We start from the raw sequence: 17,271 nt of genomic DNA on the forward strand, positions 1-17,271 counted from the left end.
CTTAATGGCATGAGTTTGAGCAAACTTCATGAATTAATGAAGAACATGGAAGCCTGGCATGCTGCAGTCCATGGGGTTGCGGAGAGTCCAATAGGACTCAGAGAAGGAACAACAAAATTAGCCAGGTTAATAGTTATTATGGTTATGGTGACTACTAATAAGCTACATCTTCACGATATGTCAATAGAAGTCCTTTCAACTCCTACCATGTTTTATATGCTGCTAAGCATTGGGTCTGAGGGGGACTTACAAATAGCTGTGAAAAGAAGAAAAGCAAAAAGCAAAGGAGAAAAGGAAAGATATAGCGATTTGAATGCAGAGTTCCAAGGAATAGCAAGGGGAGCTAAGAAAGCCTTCCTCATCGATCAGTGCAAAGAAATAGAGGAAAACAATAGAACAGGAAAGACTAGAGATCTCTTCAAGAAAATTAGAGATACCAAGGGAACGTTTCATGCAAAGATGGGCTCAATAAAGGACAGAAATGGTAGGGACATAACAGAAGCAGAAGATATTAAGAAGGGTGGCAAGAATACACAGAAGAACTGTACAAAAAAGATCTTCACAATCCAGATAATCATGATGGTGTGAGCACTCACCTAGAGCCAGACATCCTGGAATGTGAAGTCAAGTGGGCCTTAGGAAGCATCACTACGAACAAAGCTAGTGGAGGTGATGGAATTCCAGTTAAGCTATTTCAAATCCTGAAAGATGATGCTGTGAAAGTGCTGCACTAAACATGCCAGCAAATTTGGAAAACTCAGCAGTGGCCACAGGACTGGAAAAGGTCAGTTTTCATTCCAATCCTAAAGAAAGGCAATGCCAAAGAATGCTCAAACTACCGCACAATTGCACTCATCTCACATGCTAGTAAAGTAATGCTCAAAATTTTCCAAGCCAGGCTTCAGCAATACGTGAACCGCGAACTTCCAGATGTTCAAGCTGGTTTTAGAAAAGGCAGAGGAACCAGAGATCAAATTGGCAACATCCGCTGAATCATCAAAAAAAGCAAGAGAGTTCCAGAAAAACAGCTATTTCTGCTGTATTGACTATGCCAACGCCTTTGACTGTGTGGATCACAATAAACTGTGGAAAATTCTGAAAGAGATGGGAATACCAGACCACCTGACCCACCTCTTGAGAAACCTATATGTAGGTCAGGAAGAAACAGTTAGAATTGGACATGGAACAACAGACTGGTTCCAAATTGTGAAAGGAGTACAAGGCTGTATATTGTCACCCTGTTTATTTAGCTTATATGCAGAATACATCATGAGAAATGCTGGGCTGGAAGAAGCACAAGCTGGAATCAAGATTGCTAGGAGAAATATCAGTAACCTCAGCTATGCAGATGACACCACCTTTATGGCAGAAAGTGAAGAGGAACTAAAAAGCCTCTTGAAAGTAAAAGAAGAGAGTGAAAAAGTTGTCTTAAAGCTCAACATTCAGATAATGAATAATGAATGAATAAGATAATGGCATCCGGTCCCATCACTTCTTGGCAAATAGATGGGGAAACAGTGGAAACAGTGGCTGACTTTATTTTTCTGGGCTCCAAAATCACCGCACTGCTGCCATGAAATTAAAAGATGCTTACTCCTTGGAAGGAAAATCATGACCAACCGAGACAGCATATTAAAAAGCAGAGACATTACTTTGTCAACAAAGGTCCCTATAGTCAAGGCTATGGTTTTTCCAGTGGTCATGTATGGATGTGAGAGTTGGACTATAAAGTAAGCTGAGCACCAAAGAATTGATGCTTTCGAACTGTGGCATTGGAGAAGACTCTTGAGAGTCCCTTGGACAGCAAGGAGATCCAACCTGTCCATCCTAAAGATCAGTCCTGGGTGTTCATTGGGAGGACTGATGTTGAAGCTGAAACTCCAGTACTTCAGCCACCTGATGCAAAGAGCTGACTCATTTGAAAAGACCCTGATGCTGGGAAAGATTGAAGGCAGGAGAAGGGGACGACAGAGGATGAGATGGTTGGATGGCATCACCAACTCAATGGACATGGGTTTGGGTGGACTCCAGGAGTTGGTAATGGACAGGGAGGCCAGGCGTGCTGTGGTTCATCGGGTCGCAGAATCAGACACGACTGAGCAACTGAACTGAACTGCACTGAACTGAAGCATTGGGTATATAGAGGCACAAATGAGCTTACAATTGAATACTGGAGAAATATTGATTTGAACACATGACTTTAAAACTGCAATATGGGAGGGCATGAAAAGGCAACAGGAACTGAAATGAGGATGAAAAGGAAGGACTGAACCACCAGATCCATGTCTTATGCCACCCAAATTCAATCAGCAGTTAACTCCTCCCTGGCTAAACAATTTTGTGACTATACATTTCCCAATCCAGGTAACTTGCGTTGTATTATGTTTAACTAACATTTTCCTGTGCACTGACAAATTTGGGTAAGCGGAGGCTATGGGCAAGGTAGGAACGTCAAATGCAAGAGCCTTCTTTGTTATTTTATCTGTAGTTCTAACTAGAAACCAATGTGTATTGGGGGTGCGGAGGTCGAGGGAGGAAAAAAAGCCAATGTCTAGCAAGTCTTTTCCAGATAAACTTTTAATAATCGTTACAATCGCCATCTCTCTTGATTCAGCTATTAGAAATTACCAGTTGTGGTCTGTAAATCAAGAATCCCCCCCCCCTCCCCAATCATCTCAACCATTCCCCTAAGTGTTAACAACAGTATATTGTTAAGTAGTGAGCCTGAAACAGTCAGGGAGGTCTAGCCGGCAGTTCTCAGTGAGACAGTCAGGCGTGAATCGTGAACTCACTAAAACCCTCAGATTGGTAAAACAACTGGGGTTTCCGTGGGAACGAGGTGAAAGGCAGCTTGTGAGAGAACAAAGGCTGCGCGAACCAGGCAAGGCCCTCCCGGCCCGCTGGCCTCACTGGGAGCGGGGGAGGCGGCGGCGGTGCGCCCGGGTGGCTGGCTCCCGGGTCGGTGACCCACGCCGCCGCGGCGCTGGCGCGCCTCTCTGGAACCCCCCACCAACCACCACCAACACCACGCCTCCACCAGCCGAGGCACAGGAGGACGCCGCCGAGACTGGAGACTCATGAGAAGGAACGGGCGCGGGGGCTGAAGCCGGGCCGCCGCCTGAGTCAGTGAGCAAGCGACCTGTGAATCACACTGCAGGCCGTCACCCGACAGGACCGAGATCACGCGGCTCCCGGGGCCTGCTGAAGCCGCCTAGAAAGGAGCACGCCGGAGGGGAGGGGCGCCTGGGACAGAGCGCGACGTCCCCTGCCGTTCCTGTCTCTGAGAGGCCGCCTTCCCGGCCAGGCCCCGCCCCTCGCGCTTATGTAATAGGGGCGCGCTGCCATTGGCCTGCGAAACCGGAAGAGGCGCAGGCGCGCGTGCGGGTGGGGAGGTAGGGAGGCGGGGCGGGAGGCCGGGGCAGGAAGGCGAGTGGGCGGGGGCTGCGGGGAACAGGCGGCGCTGGGGCGACTGGGAGAAGTGCGCGGCGTGCGCGAGCACGAGGCGTAGTGGCCTCCCTCAAGGCAGAGGCGGCGGGCGCGCGCGCGCGGCGGCGGCGGCGGCGGCGGCGGGTGCGACGCGCGGGCTGTTGTGCTGCCGGCTCTCGCTTTTCCCCTCCTCGGCGGGTGGAGGAGGCTGAAGCGGTGCTGGGCGCGCTCCCCTACCTCTCCCTCCGGCCACCTCCCCCCGCAAGCCCTCTCGCGCTGCGCGGTCTCTCCGACGCAAGACTGTCCCGGCCCGGGTGAGCGGCTGTGGGGGCGGCGCTGACGCCGCAGGACGCCCGGGAGCCGGGGTGGGGGGCCTGCCGGCTGGGTCGGCGGGGGCCGTGAGGAGGCGGGCAGGTTAGCGCGGGTCGCGAGGGGCCGCCGACCTGCCCCGCCTCCTTGAGGGGCCGCCGAGCCTGCCCTGTCCCGGCGCGGGCCGCCGGGAAGGAGGGGAATCTCGGGCGCCCGCCAGGCCCTGCAGGTGGCCGGCTCGCAGGCCGGCCGCGGCGGCGGCGGAGCGGTAGCCTTATCCGCTGGCGGCAGCAGCTGGTCGGCTTCCCTCAGCTGGGGCTCCGGGTGGCCGAAGGGGCCGGGTTTCGGGCAACGGAGGCCCCCGGGAGGCGCGTCTCGGGCCAGGGTCCGTGAGGAGGGGCCGGTAGGTAGGGGTTTCGGTGGCCTAGAAAGAGGAGGAATTCTCTCCCAGGCGGGAGAGGCCGGTCTGGGAAGGAAGGTGTGCCGAGCTTAACAGCCGAGCTCAGCGAAGTGCTGGGTAAGATAGACCTAACTGCCGGCCCTTTCATCCTCCCTCCTCTCTGAAAGGGACTTAGTTCATTAAAAAAGCCAGAGTCAAGTTGTTGTTCACTGCCCGGGCCTCTTCGTTTTCAGATACTTAATGGAAAATGATCCTACTTCCTGGATTCAAAAATGTTTTCTCTTACTCGTTTGTTTTGGTTTTAGGAGGCTCTTTGGGGTCAAGGCTTATATTCGGTACCTCCTGTAAGAACCCCTCATATTGGAAGAACTCGTTATTCGCTTTACTTACTTCCCTCTTTACAGCCCCCCTCGGAAGACCATACAAAATAAAGTTATAAGCCAGCTTCTAGGTATTTGTAAATGACTTCTTGCCCCTCAGTTCACTGCATTTAATCAAAGAGAAGTTATGCTTAGTTACGCTTAAGATTTTGTAGAAAACTCAGTTGGCTTGCGAGCAAGCCCTGAGTTGAGCTGTCCAAAAGCAGGTGGTTTGTTCGTTTGCATTTCTGCTTTCAGAAAGGAAATCAATGCGAGCGTGTCGCTAGAACTTAGGGGCCTGTCTTACGCATTTAGACTGATTTCAATTTCCTTTATCTCGTGTTTTCTGTTTTAAAAATAAGAACAGCAACCACAATCTTTTCTTTATTGAAGCTGTTATGGTTTTTTTGTTACTTTTGTGAGATGACAGTGAGAATGGGAAAATGTATTGTTAATGTTTTATTTTATCAGCAATGGTAACTGCAAAAGTTGCTTTTTTCAGATCAGTGCATGACTATTTTAGCAGAATAGCTAATAACGTTTAGATATCAAAGAAACTTCTAGAATTAGTAGCTTACCATTTTATAAGGTTTTCCCCCCCCAGTGTAAAGCAGTTAAGAGGTTACATATATAATCTGTGTATTAACATACATCATGTGGAAGACTTCAGATCCATGTGAAGCCTGAAGTATTCTGACTTAAGGTAGTGATGCTAAGGCATTGAGATACTAAGAGTGTTATAAACATTGAGATGTCATAAAGATTGAATACCTATCATTCAAATAATGCAGAAGTGTCCAAATCTGTTTCCATGGGAATAGGTTTGTAAACTTGCCATAAATATACTTTTTAAAAAAGCATTTCATTTGACTTGGAATTAATAAGGATTTGGTTTTTTTTTTTAAATAACAAAAATGGAAGTTTAGCCTTCAGTGGCTAACACATCCGATTGTATATACCATTATTTGATGGGAATGGGGTTCTTATATTAGGCTAGCCATACTGAAAAATTTTGTAATTTGTTGAAATGCTAAGCTGGCTTCCTAGAAAAGGATTGACCTTCCTTTGTATTTTCACTTTTAGGTTCGATGTTTAATGCTAGTGGGAACTTGTCCTATGGATGTGCTTTTTTTTGTTGTTGTTCCCCATTTTCTTTTTGGGAGTAACTGGGGTGTTTCAGTGACTGTTTTGACCTCTTATCTAGTTAAGGTTCCAGTGAGAACAAGCTAACACTCTTTCCTGGTGAAGTTAATGGATGTATTATGTGTTCATGTCCTGAAATGACTTTAAAGTTTAAAATTTAATTGCAGTGCTAGTCAAAACTATCCATAGGGATTCTACTTAAATCCTATTTTAAAAATCCTATTTTGAAGTATTTAAAAACCAGCTCCAACTCATTATACACCTTTTATGAACAGATTTAACTCGTTGTCTTAAAGAAGTCTTTAACTTTATTGAAAAAATAAAAATTTTTCCCCTAATTTTTAACCCATGTTAATTTCAGATTGCCAGTAGTAAAAAGGGGTATCTTTCATTTTTGTGAAAGTACCCTTAATGTTAATGGATATGTATTTGAGCAAGTGCTGGGAGATGGTGAAGGACAGGGAGGCCTGGCGAGCTGCGGTCCACGGGGTCGCAGAGACGGACATGCCTGAGCAACTGAACAACAACAGCAACCCTTAATCTCACTTAATAATTTGTCCAGCAGTCATATGAAGGGCAGTTTTTTTTTTTTTTAAAAGAAAGAATAGCACAGTAATTTTATGAAACCTAAGTATTCAAGAGGATGGTTCCCACTGCTCCTGTTAACTTCTTTAGAGGCACTGGATGACAGCTTTCATTTCTCTTAAAGTTGTTAGAATCTCAGGTCAAAGGGGAAAGTACTTTTGCAAAATGATTAAGTGATTGAGGAAGGGGCTAAACTGTCTTAGGTAAACTTTTGAAGATTACATACAGGAAAGTGTACAATTCTTAGGTGTATAGTTTAGTGAATTTTTACAAGTGAACGCGTGTATAACCATTACCTGAATCAAGACACAGAACATTATTGGCACCCAAAAAATCTCCCTCATGTCCTTTTTTCCCATTGTTACTTCCTGGATTAGTTTTGACGGTTTTAAACTTTATACAACACAGGTTCTTTGTATCTGGCTTCTTTTCCTTTAACACTGAGATAAAACCATGTTGTTGCTTGTAATCATAGTTCCTTCCCTTTGAGTGCTGCATGGTAGTCCATTATAGAAGTCTGCCACAATTATGTATCTACTTTACTATTAATAAGCATTTGGATTCTTTCCAGTTTTGGAAACAGGTGCACTGAGCATTCTTGAACTGTACCTTTTGCTGTACAAAAATATATTTGCATTTCTATTAATATATACTAAGAGTGGAATTGTGAGATTATAGTGTAGGTGACTAGTTTTCTACAGTGGTTATAGCAATTTATCCTCTAGTAGCATTATGTGTGAGAATTTGAAAATCCATACATTTTGATTGGTATTTCTATAAAACAGCTGTCCAGTTCTTGAGGTGTTATCATACTAAGATTTCACTCTAATGTCTGAACTTCTGTTTTCAGATATGGCTCGTGGACAGCAGAAGATTCAGTCTCAGCAGAAAAATGCCAAAAAGCAAGCTGGACAAAAGAAGAAACAAGGACATGACCAGAAGGCTGCTGCCAAAGCTGCCTTAATATATACCTGCACTGTCTGTAGGGTAAGGGGAATTGAAAGACATAACTTCCTACAGCCATACCACCCTGAATGTGCCCAGTCTTATCTGAAAGACATAGCTCTCTCACGAACAGTTCTTTCATTAGAGATTGGTTTGTATAGGTTAAAATTTTGCAAACATTGCAAGATAAATGCTTTACTTGAAATAGGAGATTTGAGAGGTGGTTGTGTTAGGAACCCATCTTCATTCTTCTATTCAATGATTTTGTGTGTGTGTGTGTGTGTGTGTTTTGTCTTTGCCTTGAGGCTCATAAGAATCTTAGTTCCCTGACTAGGTTTTGAACCTATATCCCCCCTAGTAGAGGCACAGAGTCCTCTAACCACTGAACCGCCTTAGCTGCTGCTGCTGCTAAGTCACTTCAGTCGTGTCCGACTCTGTGTGACCCCATAGACGGCAGCTCACCAGGCTTCCCCGTCCCTGGGATTCTCCAGGCAAGAGTACTGGAGTGGGTTGCCATTTCCTTCTCTAGCGCGTGAAAGTGAAGTTGCTCAGTCATGTCCGACTCTTAGTGACCCCATGGACTGCAGCCCACCAGTCTTCTCCGTCCATGGGATTTTCCAGGCAAGAGTACTGGAGTGGGGTGCCATTGCCTTCTCCGAACTGCCTTAGGACTCCCAACAATTATATTTTTGCAATAGCTCTTCTGGCCAGACACAGTTCTCTTGGTGTTATTGAGAAGGAATGAACAAAGCAAAAACCCTTTCCTCATGGAGAAAAAAGATGTCTTCTTAAGGGCAAGTAATATACTTTGAACTTTGTAAGAAAAGTCAGATTTACATTCTTAATTTAGAGCTATATAAGACACCTCTGGTTATATACTTGGCTTTTTTTTTTCCTTTGCTAAATTTGTAGTTATGTCTACAAAACTAGAGTATATCCACGTTGAGGACTTTTACTAGCATTAATGTGTTTTATTAGATTGAAGAATAATCATAACAGCTGCTATTGAGTGCTTACGAGGTGCCAGACACTGAGCCACGTGTTTTACATGTATGCGCCCTTTAATCACACAACTCCTCTATGGCATAAAGTCCTTTTATTTTACAGAAGAGTAAATTGAGTCATGGGGAGTTAAATAACTTGTGCTGGGTCACCCAGCTAGTATGTTGGAGAGCTGGGATCTGAACCCTGGAGGCCCACCTCCGGAGCCCACCTTCTGGACCACTGTACCACACTGCCATGAAGAAGTTTTAAATACCAGGCCAGGGTGGTTTTTTTTTTTTTTTTTTGCCTGTTTAAGCTCACCACTCTTTTTTCTCTTCACAGTATTTTTATTTTTGGCTGTGAGGGGTCTTTGCTGCTGCTAGTGAACTTTCTCTAGTTGGGGCAACCGGGAGCTACTCAGCAGGCTTCTCATCGTGGTGGCTTTTCTTGTTGGGGAGCACGGGTTCTAGGGCACAGGGGCTTCGGTAGTTGCAGCGCTCAGGCTTAGGAGTTGTGGGTTGCAGGCTCTTGCGTGTGCATGTTCAGTGCTTGAGATTCATGGGCTCTAGAGCTTGGGCTTAGTTGCTCCACAGCATGTGGAATTTTCCCAGACCAGGGGTTAAACCTGTGTCCCCTGTATTGTCAGGTGGATTCTTACCCACTGTGCCACCAGGGAAGTCCCCTAAGGTCACCACCCTTGAAATTAGTGAATGAAAGTGCCAAAGGAAAAGTGCATGGTGAGGTGGTTCCAGTTACAACAGACTTTTTTTCTTCTGTATGTCTGGATAGAATTGGTAGTATGGATGGGAAGTGGCTCAGATGCTCAGTCGTATCTGACTGTTCACGAAGCCTGCTAGTCCTCTGTGTCCATGAGATTCTGCAGGCAAGAATACTGGAGAGGGGGTGCCATTTCATCCACCAGGGGACTTTCACAACCTGGGATCAAACCCATGTCTGTTACATCTCCTGCGTTGACAGGCAGATTCTTTACCACTGGGCCACCTGGGAAGCCCATGGTTGGAAGGGATATTGATAAGACTTGATTGATTCCTGGACTAAAGTTAATCTTTTATTGAAGTCATTACTGATGAAAGAATAAGCCCATGGTTGGAAGGGATATTGATAAGACTTGATTGATTCCTGGACTAAAGTTAATCTTTTATTGAAGTCATTACTGATGAAAGAATTCCTAACTCCTTAAAAGTTCTCATTAGAGAAGAAATCTGTTACATTAAATAACTTGTTTTTATTGAGCTTTGATATACACAAAATAATGAGATTGAGCAGGCTTCAGATTCTGTTTGTAAAGAGACAAGGTAAAAGTAAATTTCACTAAATTACGAACGAAAAAATACTTTGACCTAAAAATACTAGAGTATCTCAGATAGAACGCAAAACAACAAAAAATGTTTATTTCATGTTTTATCTAATGTAAGGTACTTAAAGAATAAATAATTGAATGTCCTTACCTAGATAAGTCAGTATAGTGTAGTATTTGAAGTCTGAAGTGCCTAGTACTAAGTTAAACACAGGTACTGGACAAATTAAACTGCAGGTTTTAGTTTCTTTAGCACATAAAATGTGGATAGTAGAAACTGATTTAAGATTACGAGAAGATTCTGTGAAAAGTTTGGTAGCAATGCTTAACATAATATGTCCAGTAAATGTTATCTATTGTTTGTTGTTAATCAGGTAATACTCTATGTGACCCATCCCTTTTTATATGTGAAATGTCAGATATGCTACGAGTTTCTTTGCTACAAAATCCTTTTTCATGTGTCAGCCAGTAAGTTAAAGTAGTTTAAAAGTGTTTTGCAATAGTTGTTGATCATGAGCAGGCTTAGGATTTTAAAAACACACTTTTATTTCATGAATCAGGTCTAACTCTTCTTTTTTGCACAATTTTTAAAATTAGACACAAATGCCAGACCCTAAGACCTTCAAGCAGCACTTTGAGAGCAAGCATCCTAAGACTCCACTTCCTCCAGAATTAGCTGATGTTCAGGCATAAAGTTGTTTACAGGTAATTGACATTTTCTTTTGCTAATGTCAGGTTGTATACAAGAACAGAACTATCTTCTGTGATTGTAAAATTGATCTCTGTCTTCTAGCTGAGCCTTCATTACTGCCCTCTTTTAAGTTAACATTTAACTTTGCAATTGTTAGAAGTCCAATTTCCCAGACCATATCCTTTCAATGCCTTTGAAACATCCAAGTTTTTACCACTGTGGCCAAAAATGGGATGAGGCTGGCCAACTCTGGTCCAAGAATGGAAGAGTTTTCAGCTTAAAGAAAATAACCATTATAAAGGTATTTGAGGATCTTGCTCCCAGAAATGATGCAGACCATAGTCAGTGAGTGCTTTTTTCTTGGTATTTGACTTAGAGTGCTTAGCAGAGTACATTAAAATATAAGGTAGGATGTAGGCATTCACTATAAACTGGACAGTTACTTGAAAATAATCAGTTTGTACTTTCTGTGTGGTTGGATTTTTTTCCTAAATGGTGGTGATGGTATATGTATGAGAATTATTTCTTTTTATATTCATCAAAGATCTGTTTGTCAACTAAGTTTGACAGATCTATCAGGCTAACTTCATAGCTTAGGCATGTTTTGCTTTTTTAAAAGACACTTGAAATACATATAAATCATATTTATGTAATGCTTACATTCACTGAACATCTTATGTTTTGTAGGTGAATACGTGACACCTTTGATTCTTCTACTGTCTCAGACCTTAGGTAACAAACCTGCAGCTGCTTTTCTAACAAACTGTTGATCAGCAAAAATAAAGGGGCTACAGAAACACTCATTTTTATGCTGTTCCCTTTTGGGCTTCATGCAAAGACAATTGTGTGTAAATGTACAGTTGACTCTGATTTGGAAATCTGAAAATCAGTCCATCCTTGTTATAAAAAATTTTTTTACAATTGTAATTATATTGATGTTCATATTGTGTAAAATAACTCATTTAATAAAGTAGTACTTTGATTTTACAACATCACAGGATAAATGATTTTAGAAATTCTGTTCTTTCTACATTATTTGCCTTATAAAAATCTAATTAATTCATCAGCTGAAATTGCAAGCGCAGTTCTTAGGTCCTTTTCTCAGTTCAGGGGCAGGTTCATAGTTAAACCAGAGCAGACTCATTCACTAATTTGTGCACAGGATTTTATTGGCAGTTGCTGACCTAGGTGAAGAATGACTTACCTGCTGCCTTAGTATATTGCAATCGTGTCATTTTTCCCTCTTCCTGTGATTGAGGTTGGACTATTTCAGCTTGCTGTGTGACCTGGTTATATCTGCCAGCCAGGTATAGCCTGTAGATAACTGATATATTCTTCAGATTGGTAGGATTGTCAGTGAGCCCTCCTGAAAAATTATGTTCTAAAGTATATGCCACAATGAAATAAGCAGCCTGTTGTATAATATAAAATATGATGGAACATATGTGAACTGGTAAAGCGCTTTTATAAATTATACTTGATTCTTTGAAAATTGTTTAAGTTCTTTGATTTGAAATTGAAGTTCGTAATTTTGGAAGGGGTTTTTGGAAGTTAATAATAATTTGGCCAATTTATGAATGGATTTTGCAGTAACGGAAGGATTGGAATGACTTGTGGCTGGGTTAATTCCCAGAACCGTCTCCTTTCTTTCCTTTTTAAGTGAATAGTTGATTTTAGGAGTTTACTTTGTTCTGGTTCCTAAAATCAAAGACTGTGTATAGTATGACTTGCATGTGAACTAGAAAAGTACTAAAATAGGCCAATATCTACATTTTTTTTTTTTTTTGACTCTTAAGGATGGGGAAGTGGGTTGGTTGGGATGAATGCGGTAAATCCTACCCAATTAAAAAGACTAATTTTAGATTTCTTCTAATTTGCTTTTGCCAACTGTTAATACTAAGTAAAACCATTGTAACTCAGTTTAAATTTTAAAGTTGATTTAATAGGAAGAACATGCAAATATTTACTGGGTTTGCTTAGAGCCACAAATCTGATCCTGTGGATTGATTACAAAATGCATTCCCTCTTTCTGCTGTAACTCATCACTGCATTTGTTTTATAGCTGTGCATTTTCTGCCCACCTTGTTTGTCTTCAGTGTAAGTTTAAAATAAGATATTTCCAAGGAAAAGCTTCAGTGGTGATAGTTTCTTAGCAACTCCTATTCTTATACTCTTACTTTAAAATAGTAATTTTTTCCATGTACTTAATTTCCTCAGTTTCAGGTTTATTATCTGTTAATTCCAAATATGTTGGTTACCAGAACATTAGAATTTGCCTAATTGCTTACAGTGGGTATTACAGAAGTTATGGTTAAATTACAATTTAAAACTTTTTAAAAGTGCTTTGAGCATATGTATGTTTATGTTAGTAACGGATCATTTACAAACCTTTTACAAGTTTTGGGTTTTTTTTTTTTTTTTTTGCTTTATTGACTGTAATTCAGAATAAAAGCTTTATGTTCTTGTGTTTAACCCTTTTTTGTAAGCAGCTGAAGACACCATATTTAACTAGACCTCAGTGATAGGGAAATGGCTCCACTGATGTTGAATAAGACATTCTTATACTTCATGTGAGGGTTATTAGTGCAGTCCCCTTTTTTTGTGTTTGGCTTAAATCTACTAGCAGGGGAAATTTTTAAACATCTTCATTATTTAATTTGAAGATTCTTTAACAGATGACAGCTTAGTTCATTGTAAAACTCTTATGGTGTCTTTGAAGACTTGATAAAATACACAGAATTGCTCCTGTTGTATTCTGTATTACCGTTAGTTGCCAAAAGGAATGGGGTTAACGTTAGACTTGTTTCCATTCTCTTTCTTATGGATCTGCATCCCCGTGTTTAACTGACACATTGGGGGCTCAGTTGTGTGCTGTAATGTCTTATTAAAGAAGATATTAAAACTAAACTAGTCTAATTTCTTCTACATTTTAGGAAGTTTTTATATTGCCTCTTCCCAGTTAAAAAAAATTTTTTTTTTCAATTCAGAATTGTCTCTTGAGTGTAGAATTGGTAGTTCTAAGGGTGACAGATGTCTTTCATTTCTCAGTGTTTTCCTTTTATCTATTTGGGATCTGTAGGATACTTAAGAAAAAAAGAAAAAAACCCTTGTTTAGAACCTAGCTATATTAGTGGAGGAAATAATCGACTATTAATATAAAAATAATACTTAAAAAATGCATAGATCAGTTAATTAAATTGGATAAGTCCTTAAAGACATAGACTCAGATTGAGAGAACACATGTTGTTTTATATTAAGGTACTGTATACCTGATAATCACATCATAATTAAAACCTGAGATGTGTGTATCATGAATAAGGTAGACTTTACCAGCATTACTATTTTACCCCTCCAAAACCTTTGTTTTTCATTTTTTAAATATGTGGATTGTACTGTACCTGTTCTAAAATGTGGTTAATATAGAGACCTTTTTCTATAATACAGTGACCCACCCACCACAGTCCAGGCTATTAACTGAAATATATTTAAACCTCTGTTTCTACATTAACTCATTTGTGCTAGAATTTTCATTTTGGGGGCAATTTTTGGTATGGTTTAGTTTTGGTCAGAGAATATACTTTTTAGAATGTATCACAATGAGGATCAACACTAGGGGGTTGTATTTACTGTGACTTTACATTCTGAGATCTTTCAAGCTAGCTTAATTTTATCTGTTAAAGTTTCTGAAAACTCTTTACTCCCAGTGTGAAGATTTAATAGAACATCTATCTATTTGGCTGAGAAAATAGATGTTTTATTAATGAAAGTACAGCTTGTCTTTATTAATTGTGGATTACCATATTAAACTGAAAATTAAATGTCTTCTATTTTAAATGCTCTTTGGCCACACTGTTTACTAAGTTACCATCTTTTGGGAGTTTTTTTAACAATTGTTTAGTTCCAGTTTTTTTTATATAATACAGCTCCAAATTTAAAATCTACTCATAGACAGACTTCAGGCATTTATTTATATCCATAAGGGTATATCGGTATTGTGAAGTAATTCTGTTAAAATCATATTCCTTTCTAGTCATTTTTGAATTTATTCAGTATCATTGTTTCTTACATGATATTAATAATAACAGCTTAGGGTTTGGTAGAAGTATTTCACTTTATCACCACTTGTGCTATAAAATTCAGAATGGGACCTGCATTTTGGACTCTTAATATATTAAAATTTTAACTAGGAAATAGGCCATCATAGTACTTCCTCTAACAATTTTAAGTGTTTCTCAAAATGAGATCTATAGCTAAGGTGACCATCTCTGGTTTGCCAGACACACCACTTTGGCTTAAATTTTTATTTTATATTAATTGATTATTTAATATCAAAGTAATTAATCTACTTCAAAATCTCAATATTGCCTCCTTCACTCATATCGGTTTATAAGGTCAGTGTGTAAGACAAGTGAAGTACTTTTTTTGGCCACGCCTCCACAGCTTGTGGCATCTTGGTTACCTGACCAGGCATTGAGCCTGGGCCCACAGCAGTGGAAGCACTGAGTCCTCACCACTGGACCGCCAGGGAACTCCTTGAAGTGCTTTTTGTAAATGTTAAGTTTATTTTATTTTTTAAATGACTATGGTACCCAGAAATTCTCACTTGTTAAATGGGAATGTGGGATACTGGCAAGGTTTGTCTTTCAAAGCCTTTGAATCTGTTTTATTTAATTATTTTAATATATCCTACTGAGACTTAAATATCTGGTAAAATTAACTAGCTTTTAAAACTGCGAAATGCCTTTATTCACAGATATTCATATAAGCTTGATGTTGTTTGTACCATATTATTCAGACTTTTGACTCCTGCTCATCTTTTATTCAAAGGACTTAGGGGAAATGGCCAGATGGGTTAAGCGGTACTGCCTGTTAGTATAGAACACTTGTGCTGAGGAAGGAAGGAAAGTCTGTAGCATTGGCTACAAGTCAGACATCCTCTGGGCTAAACATATTGAAAACTTCCGATTTTGATATAGGATGCTTCTACATGTTGTTTGATCTGTATCTCTGAATTTTTTTTTTTCTTCGTAGTGAAAGTGAAGTCGTTCAGTCCTGTCCAACTCTTTGCGACCCCCTGGACTGTAGCCTACCAGGCCCCTCAGTCCATGGAATTTTCCAGGCAAGAGTACTGGAGTGGGTTGCCATTTCCAGGAAGGTTTATTCAGGGAAGAAGCACTCCATGCACAGAATGTGGGCCGTCTCAGAAGGCAGGAGAGGCAAGAGCAGCCTCTGAAATTTTTTTATAAACTCTTAATTTGGGGATACTTTAGAAGTTATAAAGGTAGTACTGAAAAGTTGTTCTGTCCCTTCACCCAATTTCACTTTACCCTCATATTATAATCTTACATTATTTTCTCTGTCAGAACTAAGAAACCATCACTGGTATGTTATCAGCTGCAGTTTATTTGTAATATCCTTTTTGTGTTCCAAGATCCAGTCCAGAATACCACACTGTATTTAGTTATTTCGTCTTGGTCTCTTGTGGCCTCTGATTGTTTCTCAGTCTGCCGTATTCTTTATGACCTTCACAGTTTTGAGGTGCATGCAGGTATATTGTAGAATGTCTCTCAGGTTGAATTTGTCTTTTTTTGCATGGTTATGTTGGGGTAACAGGTGTTTGGGGAAGAAAACCACAAAGGTGAAGTGCCCTTCACCTATCATCTCAGAGATGAATGATCCCCACGTGACATCACTGGTGATGTTAACCTCTGTCCCTTGGTTAAGGTGCTCTAGGTCAGGTTTCTCCACAGAAAATCACTATTTTTTTCTTTGCATATGCTGTCTTTTTAAAGTACTGGGATGTCCAGCCCTTACTCAAGGGGCATGGGGATTTAGCTCCACCTGCTGGAGGGGAAAATAATGTACATTATTTGAAATTCTTCTATAAGGAGGATTTGTTCTCCACATTTGTTTATTCAGTCATTTATTTATATCCATATGGACTCAGTACTCTTATTTTGTTATTCAGATTATTCTGGCTTTGGCCATCTTTCACATTGTCTCACATATCCCTTTGATATGCCCCATTCGTTTTTGAGCATTTCCTTATTACTGTAGGAAGCTCTGGGCTAATCTTGTGTGTTCCCTGCACCAGCCCTGGAAGAAACTATTTCTCCAAAGAGACCTGCTTCCTCTTATTGGAGAATGGTATTTAGAAACCAAGATCTGGGCACTGGGCGTGAGGGTTTTGTTTTATTTATGAAATGTTGGCCTGTTTCCTACTATTAATATATTATCTGTGGGTTGTGGGGGAGAAAAGTATTGTTCTCCCAGATCTTTAGGCAGTGGACTGTGAATGAGGAGTTTCCACAACTGCACATCATTACTGAAGCATGCTCTGTAAAAAAAGTTTGTCATTTTATTTTTTTGTTTTTGTTTCTTAAAGCATTCTGTTACTGACATTTGTTGAGAGTAATATATGTGAAGTGTTTTATAAACCGTAAAGTGTTAGTCAGTCAATCATGTCCAACTCTTTGTGATCCCATGGACTATAGCCCGCCAGGCTCCTCTGTCATGGGATTCTCCAGGCAAGAATACTGTAGTGGGTTGTCCCTTTTCTGTATAAATTGTAAAGCATTATATAAAAGTGATGAATTATTATAGAAAATGTAACAAAGTTCCCTAATCTTTAGAAATTAAAATTTGTTTTAAGGGATATCATATTTATATAATTGTAGGCTATATTAAGTGCTTTGCATGTCTTAGAGACAGTAATGTCTGCAGGCATATATAGGAAGGAGATGCTGTGTGGGTTGGAGAGGTTGGTCTGTGCTGGGGAGGAGGAGTGAATGGGAAAGCAAAGTGAGGGTGGCTGAGTGAGCTCAGGCAAGTACATAAAGTTTCTTTGACAGAAAGTGAGTAGGCAACCAGAGCACAAGGCTTGTGAATGAGAGCCTTTGAGTCCACGGCTCAGAGCAGGGAGCAGGCATTCGAAGGGGAGCAGATTGTGCGGTGCGCATACTCTGCAGTGAATAGTTCGTTTAACTCCCAACACCACGGGGCTCCTTTCAGGGTTTGGGGACAGGGAAGTGACATGTTACTAGGATTAATATTCAACAGTGAGATATGGTGTTGGCACTGTTTTGATAGAGATCTTTTTACAACCTCTTGC

At 40.8% G+C, this 17,271-nt stretch overlaps 1 protein-coding gene across 5 annotated transcripts; it reads left to right on the plus strand.

The window, feature by feature from the left end:
• The first annotated feature begins 3,169 nt into the window (after positions 1–3,169).
• ZNF706 (zinc finger protein 706) lies at positions 3,170–13,067 on the plus strand. 5 transcript variants are annotated; one of them, XM_020874423.2, is made up of 5 exons: positions 3,171–3,392; positions 4,441–4,586; positions 7,073–7,209; positions 10,067–10,174; positions 10,848–13,067. In XM_020874423.2, exons 3-4 carry the CDS (start codon positions 7,075–7,077, stop codon positions 10,160–10,162), a joined length of 231 nt encoding a protein of 76 aa, XP_020730082.1. In that variant the 5' UTR covers positions 3,171–3,392; positions 4,441–4,586; positions 7,073–7,074; the 3' UTR covers positions 10,163–10,174; positions 10,848–13,067. The 5 variants fall into 5 exon arrangements, with proteins under 5 accessions (XP_020730085.1, XP_020730082.1, XP_020730084.1 ...); XM_020874426.2 differs by lacking the exon at positions 4,441–4,586 and having other exon boundaries at positions 3,170–3,392; XM_020874425.2 differs by lacking the exons at positions 3,171–3,392; positions 4,441–4,586 and adding an exon at positions 3,464–3,740.
• The last annotated feature ends 4,204 nt before the right edge of the window (positions 13,068–17,271 follow it).

This window comes from Odocoileus virginianus, chromosome 15 (assembly GCF_023699985.2).
Source record: "Odocoileus virginianus isolate 20LAN1187 ecotype Illinois chromosome 15, Ovbor_1.2, whole genome shotgun sequence".
Lineage (NCBI taxonomy): Eukaryota > Metazoa > Chordata > Mammalia > Artiodactyla > Cervidae > Odocoileus > Odocoileus virginianus.

Bases quoted from the DNA above. Each gene is read 5' to 3' on its own strand.
- ZNF706 (XM_020874426.2), top strand. From the start codon at position 7,075: ATGGCTCGTGGACAGCAGAAGATTCAGTCTCAGCAGAAAAATGCCAAA. The intron at 7,210-10,066 runs GTAAGGGGAATT...TTTTAAAATTAG, and splicing joins ATACCTGCACTGTCTGTAGG to ACACAAATGCCAGACCCTAA.